The 18,151-nt window shown below is 67.7% G+C and overlaps 3 protein-coding genes across 4 annotated transcripts; all 3 read right to left on the bottom strand.

Moving 5' to 3' along the window:
• Positions 1-46: 46 nt before the first annotated feature.
• On the bottom strand, positions 47-6,552 carry LOC102557815 (cytochrome c1, heme protein, mitochondrial). The gene is made up of 7 exons (XM_019480729.2): positions 6,361-6,552; positions 2,061-2,254; positions 1,850-1,976; positions 1,549-1,706; positions 1,259-1,419; positions 767-867; positions 47-631 (listed from the first exon to the last, which is right to left on the bottom strand). The coding sequence occupies exons 1-7, from the start codon at positions 6,451-6,453 to the stop codon at positions 527-529; spliced, it is 939 nt and encodes a 312-aa protein (XP_019336274.1). The 5' UTR covers positions 6,454-6,552; the 3' UTR covers positions 47-526.
• Positions 6,553-6,831: 279 nt separating this feature from the next.
• On the bottom strand, positions 6,832-17,930 carry GPAA1 (glycosylphosphatidylinositol anchor attachment 1). Of its 2 annotated transcripts, none has more exons than XM_059723614.1 (13): positions 17,846-17,930; positions 13,549-13,659; positions 13,106-13,285; positions 11,932-12,043; positions 11,390-11,537; positions 10,842-10,943; positions 10,482-10,678; positions 10,139-10,335; positions 9,712-9,865; positions 9,177-9,272; positions 8,410-8,606; positions 7,845-8,015; positions 6,832-7,502 (listed from the first exon to the last, which is right to left on the bottom strand). In XM_059723614.1, exons 2-13 carry the CDS (start codon positions 13,620-13,622, stop codon positions 7,259-7,261), a joined length of 1,872 nt encoding a protein of 623 aa, XP_059579597.1. In that variant the 5' UTR covers positions 13,623-13,659; positions 17,846-17,930; the 3' UTR covers positions 6,832-7,258. The 2 variants fall into 2 exon arrangements, with proteins under 2 accessions (XP_059579597.1, XP_059579598.1); XM_059723615.1 differs by lacking the exon at positions 17,846-17,930 and adding an exon at positions 15,948-16,031.
• On the bottom strand, positions 16,502-18,065 carry EXOSC4 (exosome component 4). The gene is made up of 3 exons (XM_059723618.1): positions 17,846-18,065; positions 17,306-17,512; positions 16,502-17,213 (listed from the first exon to the last, which is right to left on the bottom strand). The coding sequence occupies exons 1-3, from the start codon at positions 18,014-18,016 to the stop codon at positions 16,854-16,856; spliced, it is 738 nt and encodes a 245-aa protein (XP_059579601.1). The 5' UTR covers positions 18,017-18,065; the 3' UTR covers positions 16,502-16,853.
• Between the last annotated feature and the right edge of the window lie 86 nt (positions 18,066-18,151).

Below are 18,151 nucleotides of genomic sequence, written 5' to 3'. Positions count from 1 at the left end.
CTGGGGCTGGGCCGCGCTGCCCCCACATACGACACGGAGGTGCTGCTGGAATTAGCCGTTTAATGAGTGCACCACGCAGTACAGTACGGCACGGCACGGCATGGCCCAGTCAGACCGGACCCCGCAGGCTCAGCCCTCCCTGGGAAGGTGGCTGGGGCAGTAGGGCACAACCCCTCCCCTTATGCACAGCTGGCAAGAGCGAGGCCCCCAAACAGCCACACTGGAGGCAGTCAGGTGGAGGCGAGGGGCCCTGCAGCCTGGCTGGACGGCAGGGGAAGGCTGAGGCACGTGCAAACACTCCCCCCCTGCGGCTCAGCACCGGTCTCCCTGCCCCGAGCCACGTGAAGAGACAGCAGCTCCACACCGTGGACCCGGAGCCCGGGCCAGGCCGGCGGTGAGGGGCTGTGTCTGGGAGGGGAGGACATTCTTAAATAACAGCTGCTGCAGCAGCGAGGAGCAGGCGCCCGCCGGGCCAGCCAGCTGTGCAGACTGCACCACGGGCTGGGCTGCGGGGCCCCGCCAGGCCTCAGTTGCGGGGCCGGTACACCAGCTTCCTGCTCTTCAGCACAGCCCACTTGTGGCGCTTCATGAAGTAGATGATGGGTATCAGGAACGCGCTGATTAGCAGCATCTGGGGAAGAACAAGGGAGGACTCGGGCAGAGACCCCCAGCTCTGCAGCCCGGTGCCCACCCCCGCAGCACCCAGACCAGGGCTGACCTGCCCACCCTGGGGCCCCTCCCTCCTACCCAAGTCCACAGCCCTCACCTTTATGCCCATGAGCTTGCGGTGGTCGTGCTCGGGCTCTCCGGCCCACTTCAGGAACGTGCATACGTCCTTTGCGATTTGGGACATGGTTGCTGGGGTCCCTGGGGAGAGCAGAGTCAGTCAGGGGGTGCCGCACCACCACTCTCTACCAGGTGGACCGGGCCGGGCCGGGGAGCACTTCTCTGCGCTACCTGCCACAGCTGTGCGCTCTGCAGCAGCCTCGAGACCCCTCTCCCCCCCCGGGCGGTGTTGCTAGTGCCCGTGCTTTCCAGGGGAGTGCTTGGTACCCAGAGTCCTGCAGCACGCTGCTCCCTGCACCTCCCACCGGTGTTGGCTATGACTGGGGGGGGGGGGGCGGGAGGCAGCTATCCAATGCACTTAGCTCATCTCTTGGTTGGGGGGGCCCACATGCAGCCCGGGCCTGGGGTTTCCAGCACGGAGCTGGCTGCAAGGACAGTGCCTGCCAGACCCGCGGCGTGGGGTGCTTCTTACCATCATCGAACTCCAGGATCTCGTTGTAGATGGGCGGTGCCATGGAGATGGCCTGGCCCGGGAAGTAGGGGTTGTAGTACAGCCCTTCCCTGACGCTCACCCCGGAGGGTGGGTCGCAGTAGCCAGTGAGGAGGGAGAAGATGTAGTCCTCACCCCCGTGCCTGCAACACGGGCGCTAGGTGAGATGACGGAGCCCCCTGGCCCCAAGCCCTGCAGCTGCCCCAGGGAGGAGGGGTAGGGGGTAGTTCTGGGGAGCCTGGCTAGACCCCCTGCCCCCCTGGGCGCCATACCTGGCAAGGACAATGTAGCTGAGGTCTGGGGGCATTGCCCCGTTGTTGGCCGCCCGCGCTGCCTCGGGGTTGGGGTAGGGCTTGGGGAAGTAATCCGAGAGCTTGCCGGGGCGCATGAACATCTCCCCTTCGTCATTGGGGCCATCCTGCACCTCCACCTGCCAGGGGCGAGTGACAGCCTTTAGCCGGGGCTCTCAGTAGGGCCTGGAGGTAGGGAAGCCGCACACCCCGGGCCCCGATCCCAGAGCCACGTGGCCCGGCAGCCAGGCTCCGGGCTCCCTGTGGATCAGCAGACACTCACCTCGCTGGCCAGGGCCTTGGCTTCGTCCTCCGTGTGGGACACGCCGACGAGGTGGCGGAAGGCCAAGTACTCCAAGCTGTGGCAGGCTGAGCACACCTGCCTGTACACCTGGTAGCCGCGCCGGACGCTAGAGAGGAGCGGGGAGGTGAGCTGGCAGCAACCCTGGCCTGGCCCTCAGGCCTCCTGGCCCGGCAGCCCCTGCCCCACACACCTGCTGTGGTCCAGGGCGGACAGGAAGCCTGAGTGGCTCCAGGGGTAGGAGGGAGGATGCAGCTCCAGTTCGGTGGCGTTCACTGCCCTGTGCAGAGCCAGTGCGATCCCGGCCCCGCTCGCTGCCAGCACTCCCAGCGCAGACAGGGCCACCTTCCTGCCACGGGACAGGCCCGAGAACGACGACATGTTGGCCTGCAACACAAAGGCAGAGGTAGCAGGGACCCTGTGCCCTGCCCAGGGGGCCAGGCTGCGAGTCGCCCATGCCCAGGGCTGCCTCAGGGCGGGAAGCAGAGAGCCTGGCTGTACAGGGAGCAGCAGCCCTGGAGGAGCAGGGGCCCAAGTCACAGCTCCCAGGGCTTTCTGCTCAGAGCGCACAGGCCTGGCAAGAGGGCAGAGTCAGGCCAGGCTGTCCAGCCCTCCCTCGCCAGACCCCAGGCACTGGGCGCAGCAGCCAGCGGAAAGCCCACGGGCAGACGGGCAGCCTGGTGTAAGGCCACGCTGTGGCCAGGGGGCTGAGGCAAACGGCACGGCTGGCCCATGTCACGCAATGGGCATGCCCAGCACCTGCAGTCCGGAGGACTGAGGCACCACTGCAACTGGACAGGGCACCCGACCCCGACACCCACCAGAACAGGCTGCTGCTCCACAGAGGAGATTCCTGCCTCGGGCATCGAGCAGCTGCTCGAAGAGCCGGGGACGGAGGCACCATCCTGCGCTATTGTAGGCTGTAGCCCTCCCAGAGCTCCCTCCTATTAGCTGGCCCAGGAGGACGAGACTCCAACATCTTGCCCCAGAGTAACCGGGGGTGGCTGGCAAAGCGCCTGGCACAGCCGTCCCGTTCCAGTGGGGGCCAGCCCTCAAGGGAGATGGGCCACCCAGCCCAACCGAAACAGAGCCCAGGCCCTGCTCAGCCTCTCCAGGTTGGTCCCAGCTGTGCCCAGAACAGCTCAGCAGCCCGTCGGAGCTGGACTCGGTGCCCAGCTGATGCTGCCTGCACGAGCAGCGACCTCTCCCAGGCCTGGAGTTTCATGCAGCAAGGAAGGGCTGTGGGTCCCAGTCCAACCCCATCCATCGCCTTTGCCAGCTGCCCTGCACAGAGCTCTCGCGTGTGCCGAGGCCGGTGATGGACGGCTGTGCCCATGGGGGACGGAACCAGGAGCAAGAGCCTGGAGGCTGGATGGGGGAGCGCTTCCTGGCCCCAGGGGGGCGGGGGCCGCGCTACAACAGATCTGGAGAAGCAGCAACAGCGCTGGATCGGACTGGACTGGCGCTGCCTCAAGCCAGGGGCTCAGTAGCTGCCCGCGGGCCCCGCCAGCCCGGCTGTCCTGCACTGGGAGAAGGGGCTCAGCCTGCAGCGGGATGGCACCCAGCAGCAAGTGCTCAGCAAGGCTGCCTGGATGACTGATGAGCAGGAAGCAAGTGAGGAGCTAGGAGCTCCAGGAAGAGGCAAGGGTGGGGGGAGCACCGGGCCACGCTGGAAAAATAAGCCAACTAGAAAGGGGCCTTGGGGACGAAGCGGCTGAGTGGGCACTTACGGGCTGTACTCGCGCGCCCCTGGACGAAGCATCTGCTGCTGCGCCAAGGAGGCGGCTCCTGGGCCAGGCCCTCGCGCTGCTTCGAGCGAGACTCAATTCTAGTCCGACTGCATCAGACGTCCACACCCAGGTACCGGCTCTGGGCTGGCTTCGCCACTGCGCCGGGAAACCTCTAGCGCTTGGTGCCATCTTCCCCACAGGCGCAAGGCCCTGTAACCCAGGCACCTGCCCGGCTACTCTCCCCCAAGGAGGTGGAGTCTGGAGGCTCTTGCCTCGGGCCGTTCTCTGAGCCCCGCACATGGCTCCTCTGCCCTCGCCCCCATCTTTCAGTGCCTTCAGGAGCGTTGAAAGCACAGCGAGGCTGAAGCAGAAGTGGACGTGACGCCCCGTCAGAGGCAGAGTTGCCACCTCGCGCCCAGCCCCTGCTCCTGCATCCAGAGCACGAGAATCTCGGCACGGCGCGGCCCCGTCTCCACCGCCCTGCCTGTGCCCCCGGTCTTCCTGGGCACAGAGCCCCGGGGTCTGCAGAGCAGAGCCCTGGCTGTGCTGGGGGTATCGGTCAAACAGGCCCAGCTCCCCTGGCGAGTCGGGTCTCCGCGCGAATGCCCTGTCATTCACCCGCAGCGTCTCCCTACTCGCCTGCACCCGCTGACGAGGGGCTGCTGCACCCAGAATAAAGCCTGAGCAACCTGGCGAGACCCCCTATGCCAGCCCTCTTCAAACAGGGCTGCGTGTCAGCAAACCGGGCCTTGGTCCAGTTAACAGGGACTCGGTCGTCTTTGTGCCTACACGGGACGCCACGTGGTGCTGAGGAGATCATCACGTGGATGTCGTGGCTCCCCCGGAGAAGGGAACTGGGTTTGACGAGCCCAGCTAGGACAAAGGCAGGCGAGCGACGACCCTGGCGAGGAAGGTGGCAGCATGCGGCATTCAGCGGTGGGGTCGGCAGGTCCCTACCCCCCCACGCAGACACCATCACTAGCACCAGCCCACGGGCTACTCTACGCACAGCACAGGGGCAGGCAGGGCAGCTCTAGGCAGTCCCCACCTGGCCGGGCCTCGGTCCTTCTCCACAGGAGCCACGCTCCTGCCTTCAGCCCTCTGGGAATCGGAGCTCCCTCAAAGACAAAGAGCGAGAAGCCGGGGTGGGGCCGCGCGCTGCAGCCCCGGGGGTGTGACAAGCAGCGCTTGCCGCCTGCGACGCACGGATTGGGGCTGCTCTGGCGCAGCCCCTGGGAAAGGAGATCTCCCCGGGAGCGGTGCTGGCGCCGAGGGAGCTCCCCCTGCGGCAAGGGGCAAGCAGCAGCCACTTATGCCTCCAGGACCAGGCTCCGGTGGTGGATAAGCGCATCCTGCCTAGTCGATTCCTACAGCGAGCTCGCAGGGAGCAGCCACCGACGCTCCCTCCAATGCCTTCGCATGCAACAGGCCAAGATCCAGCCCACGGCCTCCAGGTAACAAGCGAGGTGTGCTGGGACCCGGACGTCTGCAAGCTGCGATGCCACCCGCGCGCCCACAGCCACCGGAGGCAGCTGGGCTGAAGGCGGCTGCAGCTGGCAGCTCCTCGCCCCGCAGGCTGGGCGCCGATGGAGCGCCCCGGCCGCACCCGCGCAGCGCAGGGCGTGCGCCGACGGAGCGCCTCTCCCAGCTGCCTTTGCTGGCACCGGGCGCGGAACGAAGCCAAGGGCAGCGTGCGAGGAGCGGCAGCCACGAGAAGCCAGAGGGACGGGAGCCCCTCGCGCCCGCCTGCCGCTGCGCGCCCCAGGTCACCGCCGCCGTCCTGGGGGAGACGGGGCCGGCGGCCGAGCCGGGAGCGCACGGAGCGACGGGACCGAAGCAGAGACGTTTGCGGCAAGACTGAAAGTTTCCGTCTCCCTCGGGCGCGGGAGGGAGGAGACGCCTCCTCCAGCGCGGGGGCGGCCGGGCGAAGCCGCCTGTGTTGTTTGGAGGGGGGGGGAGAATAAAGACAGCAGATGCTGGACCGGGTCACGCACCCGCTGCCCGTGAGAGCTGCCCCGGCGCAGGCAGGCTCCGAGGGGGCCGGGGCGCCGCTTCTACCCCCGCCGCCCCCCACCCCCGCCCTGGGGAGAGACGCTGCCGTCCCCACTGCTCGCCCCACGGGGACGCGGCTTCTACCCGCGGCAGAGACCGGGGTGGGGGGCTCGTCTCCCCCGGGGCGAGGGCAAGGCCTCTAGCGCGGCGTCGCCTGGACGCGCAGTAACCGAGTCCCAGACGAGACCGTGCCGAGCCAGGTCTTAAACACCTCCAGGGACGGAGACTCCCCCTCCCCGGACAGCCGGCCCCAGCGCTTCACCGCCCTGCTCCGGAGAGTTTTCCCTGATCTCCAGCCTCAACGTCCCTGGCTGCAGCCTGAGCCCATTGCTCCTTGTCCTGTATCTGCCCCCACTGAGACCAGTCCAGCTCCATCCTCTGTGCAGCCCCCCTGCAGGGAGGTGAAGCTGCTATTCAATCCTCCTCCACCTTCTCTTCCGCAGACTCAGCCCAGCTCCCCCAGCCTCTCCTCACCCCGGCCCCTTCCCCGCAGAGCTGCCGCCCGGCCCGTGGCCGCAGCCTCCCCGGAGCGGGGGATCCGCTCTCCCCCCGCGGACGCTCGTCCCCGACCACGCCCCCGCCCCGGGGCCCGGTGCCGGCGAGGGTCAAGGGCGGGGAGCGGTGACCTTCAGGCGGGCGGATGCGGCGGTCGGGGAGGGGAGGGCCGGGCCGGCGGCGGGCAGGGGAGGGGAGGGCAGGGCGGGCGCTCACCTGTGGAGGCCGCAAGCTGGGCGCGGGCGGCGGCGGCAGGAGGAGGCCGCGGGGCCGCTGCACCAGGCGCCGCACCGCCGACACGGCCGCCATCTTGGAGTCGGAGCCGCGCTCCGCCTGCTTCCCGGCGGGCAGCGCGCGACGGCGGCCGCAAAGGGACAACCGGAATGCAGCCGCAGCGGAGGTCGAGCGAGGAGGACGCGAAGCTCAGCCTATAGGTGGGGCGTCGGGGGTCACGACCCAGCCGGAAGTATTTCGACGCCACCCACATCCGGGTAATGCCCGAGATCGGAAGGGCGCCGGGGCGTTGCCGCCTTCTACAGGAACCCACATCCGGGTCATGAGCCGACCCGGAAGTAGTCGCGGAGCACGTGCCTCAGAGCAAACTAGAGCCCCTCGTGGCAAGGTGTCCCGTCCGTTCCCCCCCTCCCGCCCCGGTAGAAGCCCCCCCTGCCCCGCAGCACGCACGGGTGGCAATCCTTTGGCTTTATTACAAAAGCTGGTGCCCAGCTCTGCTCCGCGGCCCCCACCCGCAGACAAGGCCTGGTTGGGGGGCCAGGCCCGAAGGCCCTCGCAGGCAGTCTGGTGCCACACTCGGCCCGTCGCCTGCCTGCCGTGTCCCCCCAGGAGGTGCAGACCCCCGTGGAGAAGCGGAGCCAGGTGCTCGGCCTGGGGCGCAGCCGGTTTTCCTTCCCCCACATCAGTCACGGAGCACCGGGCAGCGCGCGTGTCCGTCCACAGGTCCCCACGCCGCGTGAAGGCCCCTCGCCCAGGAAAGCAGCCACTGAGAGCGCGCGGGCAGGCCCCGGGGAGAGCAGGCAGCGGTGCCCGCCGGCGGGGCGGCAGAGGCGGTTTCCTGCCCGAGTCCGGAGCCGCGGGGCCGGGCCGAGCGTCCCGGCTACTTCCAGAACAGCACGTTCCAGAGCAGCAGCCAGCAGGGGTAGACGAAGATGGCGACGAAGGGGAAGACGATGGAGCCGTAGAGGTAGTGGTCCAGGAGGCCCTCGGCCACGGCCTGCAGGAAGAGCTGCCAGCACTCCAGCAGCGAGACCGGGTACTCGATGAGCTCCTGGTACAGGAAGATGCTGAGCAGGAGGGTGGCGGCCGGCGTGACCAGCACCAGCAGCACCGCGTACACGTACCTGGAGGGAGGCCACGAAGGCTCAGGGGAGGGGGCAGGGGGGCCGCAGGAGCAGGGCCCCGCGCTCCCCACCCGGACGGCCCCTGGGACGGGGCAGGAGGGGCCGGCGCCGCCCCCGCCCCGCCCTCACCCAAGGAGGGCGGAGCAGGTATTTTCCCAGCAGCCCCTGCTTTGTGCCAGGCTGCGCGTGCAGCCCCGCCCTGGCATCGGGCCGGCTCTCAGCTCTTGGGGGATTCGCCTGCACGCCTGGCTGTGCCTGAGGCAGGGCCTCGAGTCACCGGCACAAGCCCCCATTGCACACGGTGGGGCTGTCCACCCCAGCCCCCAGGCTCCCCACACTTACTTGGGCCCCACGGGCTGGACGATGGCAGCGACGGGCACCATGGTGACGGCCAGCAGGAAGCCCAGCGAGAAGTTGATGAGAGCGATGCAGCCCAGCTGCATGGCCAGGTACAGCAGGGACAGCAGCTTCAGTGTCATCCAGCCCCGGTCGCTCCCGGAGCCCATCAGCACCCTGCCAGGCAGGGACCACCGTCAGCTCCCTTGGGCATGGCCCTGCAGCCCCCCAGCCAGGCTGAGGGCACTGCATGGCACAGCACGGCTATGGCTTCCCCTGGAGCAGGGGCAGGGCTGAAGCAGTTACCAGCCTCCCTGTGGCTACAGCTCCCGCCCTGCTGCCCGCAGCACCTCCAACTGGAGGCAGCCAGGGCTGCAGTGGGTGGGATGTACCCCCATCAGCGTACCTGCCCTGCCCCCCACGGTGCCTCTGGCAGGTGCAGTGGGGGGCAATGCTCTGGACAGGGGGTGGGAAGAAGCCATTGCTGGGTGGGCGCTGCAGCGGTACCTCCCTCCCACCCTGGGACCAGCGTGCATGGTGCACCCCAGCCCACCCCCTCCCCCCCAGGCACCTGTGGGTGTTGTGGGGCAGTGCCAGGCCAGCCACGTAGATGGCAATGACGGTGAGCACCACGGCTTCTGACTCGGAGACGGGGAAGTGCTGCGTGGCCACGTGCTGGCCCAGCACGGGCAGGAAGTAGAGGACGAGGCCCGTGGCATGGCAGATGAGCAGGGGAGGCACCAGGGTGAGCAGACTGGGCCGGGACTCCTGTAGGGCGGGCAGGGGCAGATCCTGACCAGGGGATACATGCACCGTCCCAAGGCCCAGAGGTGACCAGGCCTATCCCCAGGGCGTCTCCGGCCTGGGGCGGAGAAGAGACACCCCAAACGCATCTCCCTTCCCCAGATGAGACTGATACGGGGCCAGGGATGCAGAGCAGGGACCCCAGAAGCGAGCGGTTGGGCACGCAGGTGGGAGGCCAAACACATTTGCACACAGAAGAAAGGCAGCCCCGGGGCTTGGGCGCTGGCCTGGGAAGCGGGAAACGTGGCTGAGACCCTGCTGGACATGTCCCGTCCCCGTCCCTCTCCGGTCCCAGTGCTGGCCTGGCCCGGCCCAGCCTGCACACTGGGGAGAAGAGGCCTGGGCTGGCAGCGGGTGAGGGAAGCAGTGAGGAGGGGAGGGAGGCACTGCGGGGCCCACAGTCTGAGCCCTGTCAGGGCCATGAGGGAGTTGTAGGGAAGGGGAACCAGTCGCTGCCTATGGGCTGGGGAGCTCCAGGCTGGCTGGAAGAGCCTGGGGGCTCTGGGTTTGTCCCGCTGCAGCTGTGCCGCTCACCTCCGTAGCTGTGTGTGAGGCCCCCTGGTTGCCGTCGCAAAGCCGCTCCTCGGGGCCCATATCACATTTACTCAGCTTCATCCACAGGTCCAGGGCGTACAGCCGGAGTCAAGGGAGCTACTGGGCTCCACCTTGTGCCCCTGAGCCTCCCCCCAAGGAGCCCAGGCCCCCCGTGGTGACCCCCATCCAGCTCTGGGCTGGGCTCTGGGCAGCTGCTGGGAAAGGCGCCAGCCCTGGCTCAGTCCCCAGCCAGTTTTTTTTACGTTAAAAACTGGAACACCTGTCCGGGGAAGCTGACAGCAGAACCAGATGCCGTCTTTGACCATCGGTCACCTGACCACAGGTGGTCCAAGACTCCGGAGCGGAACTTTTTCGCTGCAAACAGGATGACAAATAGTCCCCAGCCAGCAGCTCTCAGGCACCCAGGTAGGAGCGGGGCAGCAGAGCCTGGCCATGCCCCAGGTGGGGCTGGGTCCCCTCAGCCAGGCGCCCTCCCATCTCCTCCCTCCAGCCGCTGCCCCTGCAGAAAGGATATCTTGAGGACGAGGATAAGGATGAGGAAGCCGAAGGCTGGCATGTAGACGCCGATGGAGACGAAGCGGGACAGTGACGGCAGCAGGTAGAAGAAGTAGGACTGGTGCAGACGCTCCAGCAGGTTGTTCAGCTTCCGGAACATCCCCTCCAGGGTCCTGCAGGGGCAGAGACGGGGACACAGCCATGGCCACAGCACCGATCCCATGCCCGGGCATGGCCCCAAGGCCGGAGCAGGGTAGCGGCTCAGCCGTGCCCCCTGACAGGCCACTCACCCCACACTCCTCAAGGCCAGATGAGTCACCCAGAGCTCAGCTCTGCCAGGAACTGTCTCAGTCAGCTCCCCCACCCCAGCTCTGCAATGCCCCCAGCACCGCCTCTACCCCAGCCCCAGCTCCCCATGCACAAGTGCCCCTTGGCCCCGCACTCACTTGCCCACGGTGCTCATGTCGTACTTGTACTGCCGAAAGCTGTTGATGCCACGCACGGTGATGGCTTCAACGTGGTAGCGCAGGAAGAGGCCGTGGTCGCCTTGGGGCCGCCCCGAGCCCTGCTTCAGCACCATGAGCAGCAGGGTCTGCAGGCTGTGCACATAGGCCGGCAGCGTGTCCCAGTCCGTGCGCTGCAGCTGTGGGGACGGGGTGGGGAACAGCAGGCCATGAGGCGGCGCCAGGCCCAGCCAGGGGCACTGGCCTTGCCGGGCAGGAGTAGGGGGAGAGCTGAGGCGGGGATGTAGATGTGAGCTCAGAGCGTGACCGCTCCGCCCAGCCTCACCTTGCCCTGGATGGTGCAGAGCAGCCCGTTCTTCTGGCAGAAGGCGTAGAAGAGGTTGACCAGGTCCAGGTTGGGCAGCTGCCCGTTGAGCCCCTCCACGGCCACGTCAAAGCTGGTGATGACGTCGCTGCTCAGCTCCAGCGAGACGGCCGCCTGGATGGCTCCGGCCCGGCCAAGCATCTCCGACGAGTGCACCTCTGCGGGCAGTGCCATGGCCGGTCAGGGAGCCGTCCTGCCCAGACCATGCTCCCTGGCTCAGCCGCAGCCCCCAGGAGGGCAGCGAGTGGCTGCGTGAGAGCTGGGAGGAGGTCAGCGGGGCCTCAGCTGCCCCCACGAGTGCCCGGCGGGCCCACAACTCACCCGTGACGTTGACATCGTGGTACGCCTCCAGCCACGCCTCCATGCCGATCAGGTCGTGCTCGTTCACCAGGAAGATGATGTCCTTTGCCCAGTAGATCTGACCTGCACGCACAGGGCGCTGCCAACGTGAGCCAGTGCCAGTCCCGAGGGGCTGCGCTGCAGGGGGGTGGTGCTGGGTCCCGTGGGAAGGCCCAGGGGAAATCAGCCAGGTGGGGAGACCCTGGACAGAGCTCTGGGCTGCTGGAGCCTCTTGCGCTGAGCAGAGACCTCTCCAGGGAGCAGCCAGCCTCTGCCCGTCTCAGGGTCCCCAGCACAGATGCCAACAGTGGGCTGGGGGCCAGGAGCATCTGACTGGGCCCCGGAGCCAGGCAGTCATGATATGATCCCACAGGCAACCCCTCATCGGGCCCTGGAGCCCTATTCATCCCAGTCTCCCTGCCGGGGACCCCCCTGAGCGGGCCACAGGAAGCCCTTGCTGGCCACGGAGCAGCATGGACCATGCCCTCCAGCCCCCTGGGAGCCCTCCTCCCACCCCACCACTCGCTCACCTCGGAAGTAGGAGGCCAGCGCCAGCATGAGCCCCACGGCCTGGTTGTTCTGTTGCCCCTCGCTGCAGGGCACGCTCAGCACCAGCGACTCGGTGCTGGCTGCACGTGGTGCCCGCAGGATCCCGTACACGTTCGTGCCCTTCACCATCTGTGGCGGAGGCACCAGAGGGCTCAGGATGGCAGCCGGAGACACCCTCCTCCTCCCTCTGCCCCGTCCCAGGGAGAAAGGAGCCTGGGCAGAGCCAAACGGCATGGAGGGCTCTGCCGGGGGCATGGCACAGGGGTGGCTCGCAGGCTGGGAGTTCGCCCAGTGCCTGCGTTCAGCCCCATGACCAGCCCCTGCTCCCGGGCGCCGTCAGCGTAACTGGCCTGCTGCAATCCCCACACAGCCAGGCCCAGTGATGCCCCAGGGCTGGGGGCTGGCTGCTGCCTGGGGGGAGGGTCTCATCCATCCTCTCACGCCGGCACTGTCCCAGCCCCTGTGCTCAGCACCTGGCTCCAAGTGCCCCAGGGCAGGGGCTGCAGCCCAGCCTGGTACCTACGTATCTCTCGCGCGCCTCATCGGGGAAGGGCAGGGTGCGGGAGAAGGGCTGCTTGTAGACCTCCAGGCCCAGGTTCCACATGGTCTTCTCCAGCCAGGCCACGGGGATGCCCCTGGGAGAGGAGGGGAAGCGTGAGACACAGGACCAGGCCCCCCTTCTCCAGCCAAGTGCCCTCGGCTCAGCAGCTCCTGAGGGCAACACCCCGCAATGCCCAGCTGTGCTAAGGCCCCAGCACGCAGCGCCTCTGAGCTCTGTGGAGAGGGGACAGGATGGTGGGCTTCAAGTGCTTGAAGGGCTGCTGGAAGGAAGAGGGAGGACAGCTTTCTCGCTTGCTGCACAGACCTGTGGCTTGAAGCTGCAGCAAAGTCAGTTTAGGTTGGATCTCAGGAAAGACTTCTTCACTGTCAGAGCAGGGAAGGAGTGGGAGAGACCCCGGTGGGGGGAACGGACGGACACACAACTCTGTCACTGGAGGTGTCAAGGAGAGGGTGGACAGGTGCTGGGCAGGGAGGATCTAGGTGTAGCGACGTCTGTGCTCTGCTGTGGGGGTTCCCAGGCTTCTGGGCTTTGCTGCTTGCCCCCTTTCTGCTCCATGTGGCAGGGGGTTTAAGCCTCCCACAGAGGCACTGGGTGTTAGGGATGGGGCTGGGCTGTGCCAGTGCTCCTGCTGCACCGACCCCGCAGGGTCCTTGCGGGAGGGTCTTACCCTCACGCTCAGGCTCAGCCCTGCACTGGGGCAGGAAGGGATTTCCCCCTTCCTCATACTGGTCTGCACTGGGAGGGCTTGCTGTCTTCTGCAGTGGAGGCACAGCCTCTGTCTGGGGTCTTGTGCACCTATTACAGAGCCAGGATGTTGGCCGTGGCAGCCCCCCGGCTTTCCGTGGCAGGGTTGGGGGGTGATGCCTGGTGCTGTGCTGGTTGGTGACAGTCTTGTGTAGAGCTGGATTTGCCTGGGCTGGTTTGAACAGGGGTCTCGGGCAAGGGGTAGACCAGATGTGGCCCCTTCCAGTCCCACCGCTCTGTGGTCCCCTGCTGCGCTGGGAGCTGCACACCCCTGGGGGCTGCCAGAGCCAGCACTGCAGGCCCCTCCCTGGAGTTCAGTGCAGGCCCTCTGTCTCCAGCCCCCAGCACAGCAGCTGACCCCCGAGGCTCCGCTCCCGCGGTTTGGACTCACCCGGCCTTCTTCTTGTGGCCGGCGAACTCCCGGGCATAAGAGAGCGCCCGCTCGCCGTACACGAACTGCTCCTCCACCATGGTGGAGCCCATGGCGTTCTCCGACATGTAGGTGCGCAGGGTGAAGGGGTGGAAGGCCAAGCCCAGGAACCAGGCCAGCCCGGCCACGTAGCAGAGGATGCTGCGGAGACAGGACATGCGCGGGGTGAGGACCCCAGGCGGGTTCCCCTGACCCCCCAGCAAGGGAAGCATGGGGCCCAGGGATCTGTGCGCGTGGGCCGTGCTTTCAGCTCCCCCTTGGGAGACATCATCTGTCACAACCCTGGCTAGGGGGAAACCACTGCTCAGGCCCTGCCAACTGCTGGGCCAAAGGAGAGAAGAGGATAGACGGCCAGGAAGAGCGGGGAGCAACCAGGAGCCCCCAGGCCGGGGCCGCGGACTCACCAGAGCGGCGTGTTGAGGCGCAGGATGAGCCGGGACAGCGCCCGCCGGCGGTACGGGTCCGACAGGAGCCCCATGGCAGGGCAGGGCCAGCGCACGTGGAGCTCCGGGTCACTGCAGGGAGGACAGCGCAGCGGGTGAAGCACGGCCCCGGCATGCCCGGCCCGCCCACACGTGGGCCCAGCAACCTCTACCCTGCTGGCGCTGCCCCCACCTCCTCGGTGCAGCCACGGCAGGAGCCAGAGCTGGGCCTGCACATGACAACCTGGGCCTGCACAGGTAAGCGTGGGCCAGCGGCGCGATGGATAACACGTCTGACTACGGATCAGAAGATTGTAGGTTCAACTCCTGCCTGGCTTGTACTACCTGCCTTTTCAAAGGGGACACAGAGGATCTGGAGAGGGTTCAGAGGAGGGCCACTGGTATGGTTAGTGGTCTCCGTGCAAGACCCTACGAGGGGAGGTTGAAGGATCTGGATCTCTTCAGCCTTCACAAGAGAAGTCTGAGGAGAGACCTTGTAGCTGCCTATAAGTTCATCAAGGGAGGACAACAGGGAATTGGGGACGCGCTGTTTACCAGAGCGCCCCAGGGAGTAACTAGGAATAACGGGTGCAACCTAGTGGAGAGTAGATTTAGGTTAGACGTTAGGAAGAAACTTTTCACAGTAAGGGTGGCCAGAGTCTGGAACGGGCTGCCAAGAGAGGTGGTGCTGCCACCTAACTCGGAGATCTTCAAGAGGAGGCTTGACAGTCACCTGGCTGGGGTCGTCTGACTTCGGTCCTCTTTCCTGCCAGGGGCAGGGGGTCGGACATGATTTCATAGACATTCGGGCTGGAAGGGACCCCGAAGGATCATCGAGTCCAGCCCCCTGTCCCAGGGGCAGGGAGTCAGCAGGGATCACAGGATCCCAGCAAGATAAGCATCCCAATGTGTCTTGAAGGTGTTCAAAGTAGCTCCTTGCACCATCTCCGGTGGCAGGCTATTCCAGACCTTGGGGGCTCGGACAGTAATGAAGTTCTTCCTTATGTCCAGCCTGAAACAGTCCTGGAGGAGTTTGTGTCATCCCTTGGGGCGCTCTGGTGAACAAACGTTCCCGCAGATCCTGGTGGTCACCCCTGATAGACTTGTAGGTGGCCATCAGATCACCCCTGAGCCTGCGCTTTTCCAGGCTAAAGAGCCCCAGGGCTCTCAGCCTGTCATCGTAGGGTCTGCTTCCCTGACCCCTGATCATGCGCGTGGCTCTTCTCTGCACTCTCTCAAGCTTCTCCACATCCTTTTTGAATTGTGGAGCCCAAAACTGGACGCAGTACTCCAGCTGCGGCCTCACTAAGGCCGAGTACAAGGGGAGAATGACGTCCCGGGATTTGCTTGAGAAGCATCTCTGGATGCAAGTCAGCGTTTTGGTCGCTTTACTAGCTGCAGCATTGCATTGCAGGCTCATGTTCATCTTGTGGTCAATGATGACCCCCAAGTCTCTTTCTTCCATAGTGCTAGCCAGCGTACCACTGCCGAGCCTATAAGGATGCTGCAGGTTTTTCCTCCCAAGGTGGAGAACCTTGCATTTATCGGCGTTGAACACCATCAGCGTCTCGTCCGCCCACTTGCTGAGCCTGTCCAGGTCAGCCTGGATCGCCCTCCTGATCTCGGGTGTGGATGCTTTACCCCAGAGCTTGGTGTTGTTGGTGAACTTGGGCAGCCCACTGCTGACACCAATGTCCACATCACTGATGATGTTAAACAGTAAGGGCCCCAGGGCAGGGACGGCACCGGTCACTGCGCCCCGCCGCGATTGGCTCCTGTCAACCACCCCTCTGCGCCCTGCCGCGACGAGCCATCGCGGTCCCTTCGGACTCTGCGATCTACGCAAACCCGACGCGCAGAGCCGTGGCGCGGGGCGCACCCAGCCGCCCGCAGCGCGGCCAAGGGGGTACCCCCACCCCGCCCGCCCGCCCGCCCCCACGCTGCGGCCGTGTCTCGCTCCGTCCAGCCGGGGGCACCGGCTTGGCAGGGCCCCTCGCACCGCTGGGGAAGCCCCCGGGGCGTCAGCTCACCCCCCGCCCGACCCCAGGGGCGCCCCGAGGAGGCAAGAGGCCTCCCCGCTGGGAACCCGTGGGGCCTGGCCGCGGCCGGCGGGGTCCGAAGCCTCGCGCGCGAGAGGGAAGCGGGCGGCGCGGAGGCACGGAGCGGGCTGCAGACCGGGGGAGGGGGGGGCGCGGCCGCGGTGCCCCGGGGTGTCGGTGTCGGCGCGGGAAGCGAAGGGAAGGGAAGCTCGCGGGTGACACGGCGTTGCGGGGCAGGTGAACAAGGGGGGGGGCTGCACCGCCGGCCGAGCCCCCTCCCCACCCCGCACCCGGGACCCCGCGTCGGGGCGGCGGCACCCCCGATCCCGCCCCCCCGCGCACCTGCCGCCGCCGCGCCCAGGACGAGCGGCCGATCCGGCGCCGAGCGCCCGCGCCGCAGACCGAGCAGTCGAGCGCCGAGCGGCCCCGCGCCCCCCCGCGGCAGTGCGCATGCGCGCGGCTGCCGGCAGGGGGCTGCACGCACCACCAGGGGGAGCTGCGCGGGCCGGATGACATCATGCACGCCCATTCCCCGGCTCCCAGCCGCTCCCCTCGCCCGGGGCACTGCGGGGCCTCCCCCCGCGACCCCAGCCCAGCCTTGCGGGGCGCGAGAGTCCCCCTCCACGCCCAGGACCCTCAGAGCCCCATGCTCCCCAGGCCAGGGAGGCCTGCACTTGCACACTGGGCAGGCGGCACAGCTCTAGGGACAGGTTCAGGAGTGATGCTGGAGCCCCCAGGCACGGCCGGGCTGGTCCAGGCAGGTGCTCACTCAGCCCAGGCCGTGCACAGCGAGGCCGGATCGAGAGGGACCAGCAGCACCCGGGCTGGGTGTCCCCATTTCCCTGTGGCCCCCCAGCCTTCCCCGCCGTGCACAGGAAAGAAGAAACAGCCACAAGTTGCACCAAAATAACACTTTATTCAGAGCTGCTTGTCCAAAACAACACCCACTCCTACCAGGGGACTGGCCTGGGCTCCCGGCACGGCCCATGAGCCACAGTAGCCCCCCGCCCAGGGTGCAGGCCCTGCAGGCAGGCACCTCCCGCCAAGGCCCAAAACGCAGGCCGTGCCAGAGCGCAGCGGTGGTGCCCGTCGCCCAGCGAGGGGCACCGGGGTCCGTCTCCACGCGGCGAGGGGACACATCCCAGTGCTGGCCCAGCGTCCCCGGGGCTGAGGGAAGGGCCCGTGCCCAGGAGGCAGCAGTCAACCCCCACAGGCCTGGAGGCAGGTCAGTGCCCCCCCCCCGGGCGCTCACTCCCCCAGCAGCGTGGCGACTTCCCGCACGTGGTCGCGCACCACCTGGTCCAGCACTGCGTGCACGGCCCGGCAGGCCGCGGTGGCGGCGTCCAGGACGCACTCCAGGTGGTCCTCGTGGAGCCGCGCGTTCATCTCCAGCAGCGCGATCTGGTCCGACTTGGGCAGCAGGGCCAGGGCCACCTGCGGGCCCCCGGCCGCCTCCTCCACGTAGTTGAGGTCGGCCAGGGCCGTGTCCTCCACGAAGCCGGCCGAGCTGGCGCACACGTAGTCCTGCATGGGGATGCCGGCGTCGATGACGGCCAGCGTGGCCGCGTTCACGCAGGCGCAGTAGTTCCCGCCGTCTGCCTGCAGGATCTGGGGGGGGAGAGCACAGTGGGTGGGCCCGGCTGCACGGCGCAGAGCCCGGCCCCCCGCCGGGAAACCTCCCATCCCGCGCCCGCGCACACCTGCACGTAGATGTCGATCTGCGAGCGGGGGTAGAGCTGGGTGAGGATGGCGGCCTCGAAGGTCTGCTTGAGGTGCAGCGTCATCTCGCTGGACTTGCGGTCGCCGTGGGGCCGGCGCTTGCGCTCGCCCGTGCTGAAGGTGGCCATGCTGTACTGGCAGTTCACCAGCGCCCGGTCGTGCAGCGCTTTGCTGCGGGAGCCGCGCATCTGCGGGGACGACGGGGTCACGGGCCGGACCCCCCCAAGCTCTGCCCAGGGGTGGGGGGAAGGCCGCCCGTGGTTGGGTGCACAGAGATGCAGGGGCTGCTGCATGGGGGGGGGGGGGGCGCTCCCAGTAAAGCCCCTGGATGGCCTGGCCCTAGTGCCTCCCACCCCTCAGGCTAACCAGGAGCATCACCCTGGGGGGGCAAGGGAGGGGGCAGGACCCCTGGGGCCCCTCCCCGCCCCAGGAGAGGGTCTGATGGGGGGCAGGACCCCTGGGACCTCCCCGCCGTGGGGGGTGTGATGGGACAGGACCCCCGGGGGGTCGGGGGGGCCCACCTCGTGCGGGCCGTAGACCACGGCGAGCGCCTTGGTGTTGCCCTGCTCGATGTAGGCCGAGCCGTCGGCCCGCGCGAAGACGCCCATGCGGGCGCGCAGCTTGCGCAGCTCCCCGGCGCGCCGCCCGTCCGCGCGGAAGCCCTGCTCCGACAGCAGCTCCAGCCCCGCCATCGGCCCGGCCTGCCCCGCGCACTACGCTTCCCGGCCTGCCCCGCGCCGCCCCGCGCACTACGCTTCCCGGCCTGCCCCGCGCCGCCCCCGCGCACTACGCCTCCCGGCCTGCCTCGCGCGCGCGGCGTTGAGCGG

Source organism: Alligator mississippiensis, chromosome 3 (genome assembly GCF_030867095.1).
Source record: "Alligator mississippiensis isolate rAllMis1 chromosome 3, rAllMis1, whole genome shotgun sequence".
Taxonomy (NCBI): Eukaryota; Metazoa; Chordata; order Crocodylia; family Alligatoridae; genus Alligator; species Alligator mississippiensis.
This window is presented reverse-complemented; position numbering and strand designations above follow the sequence as displayed.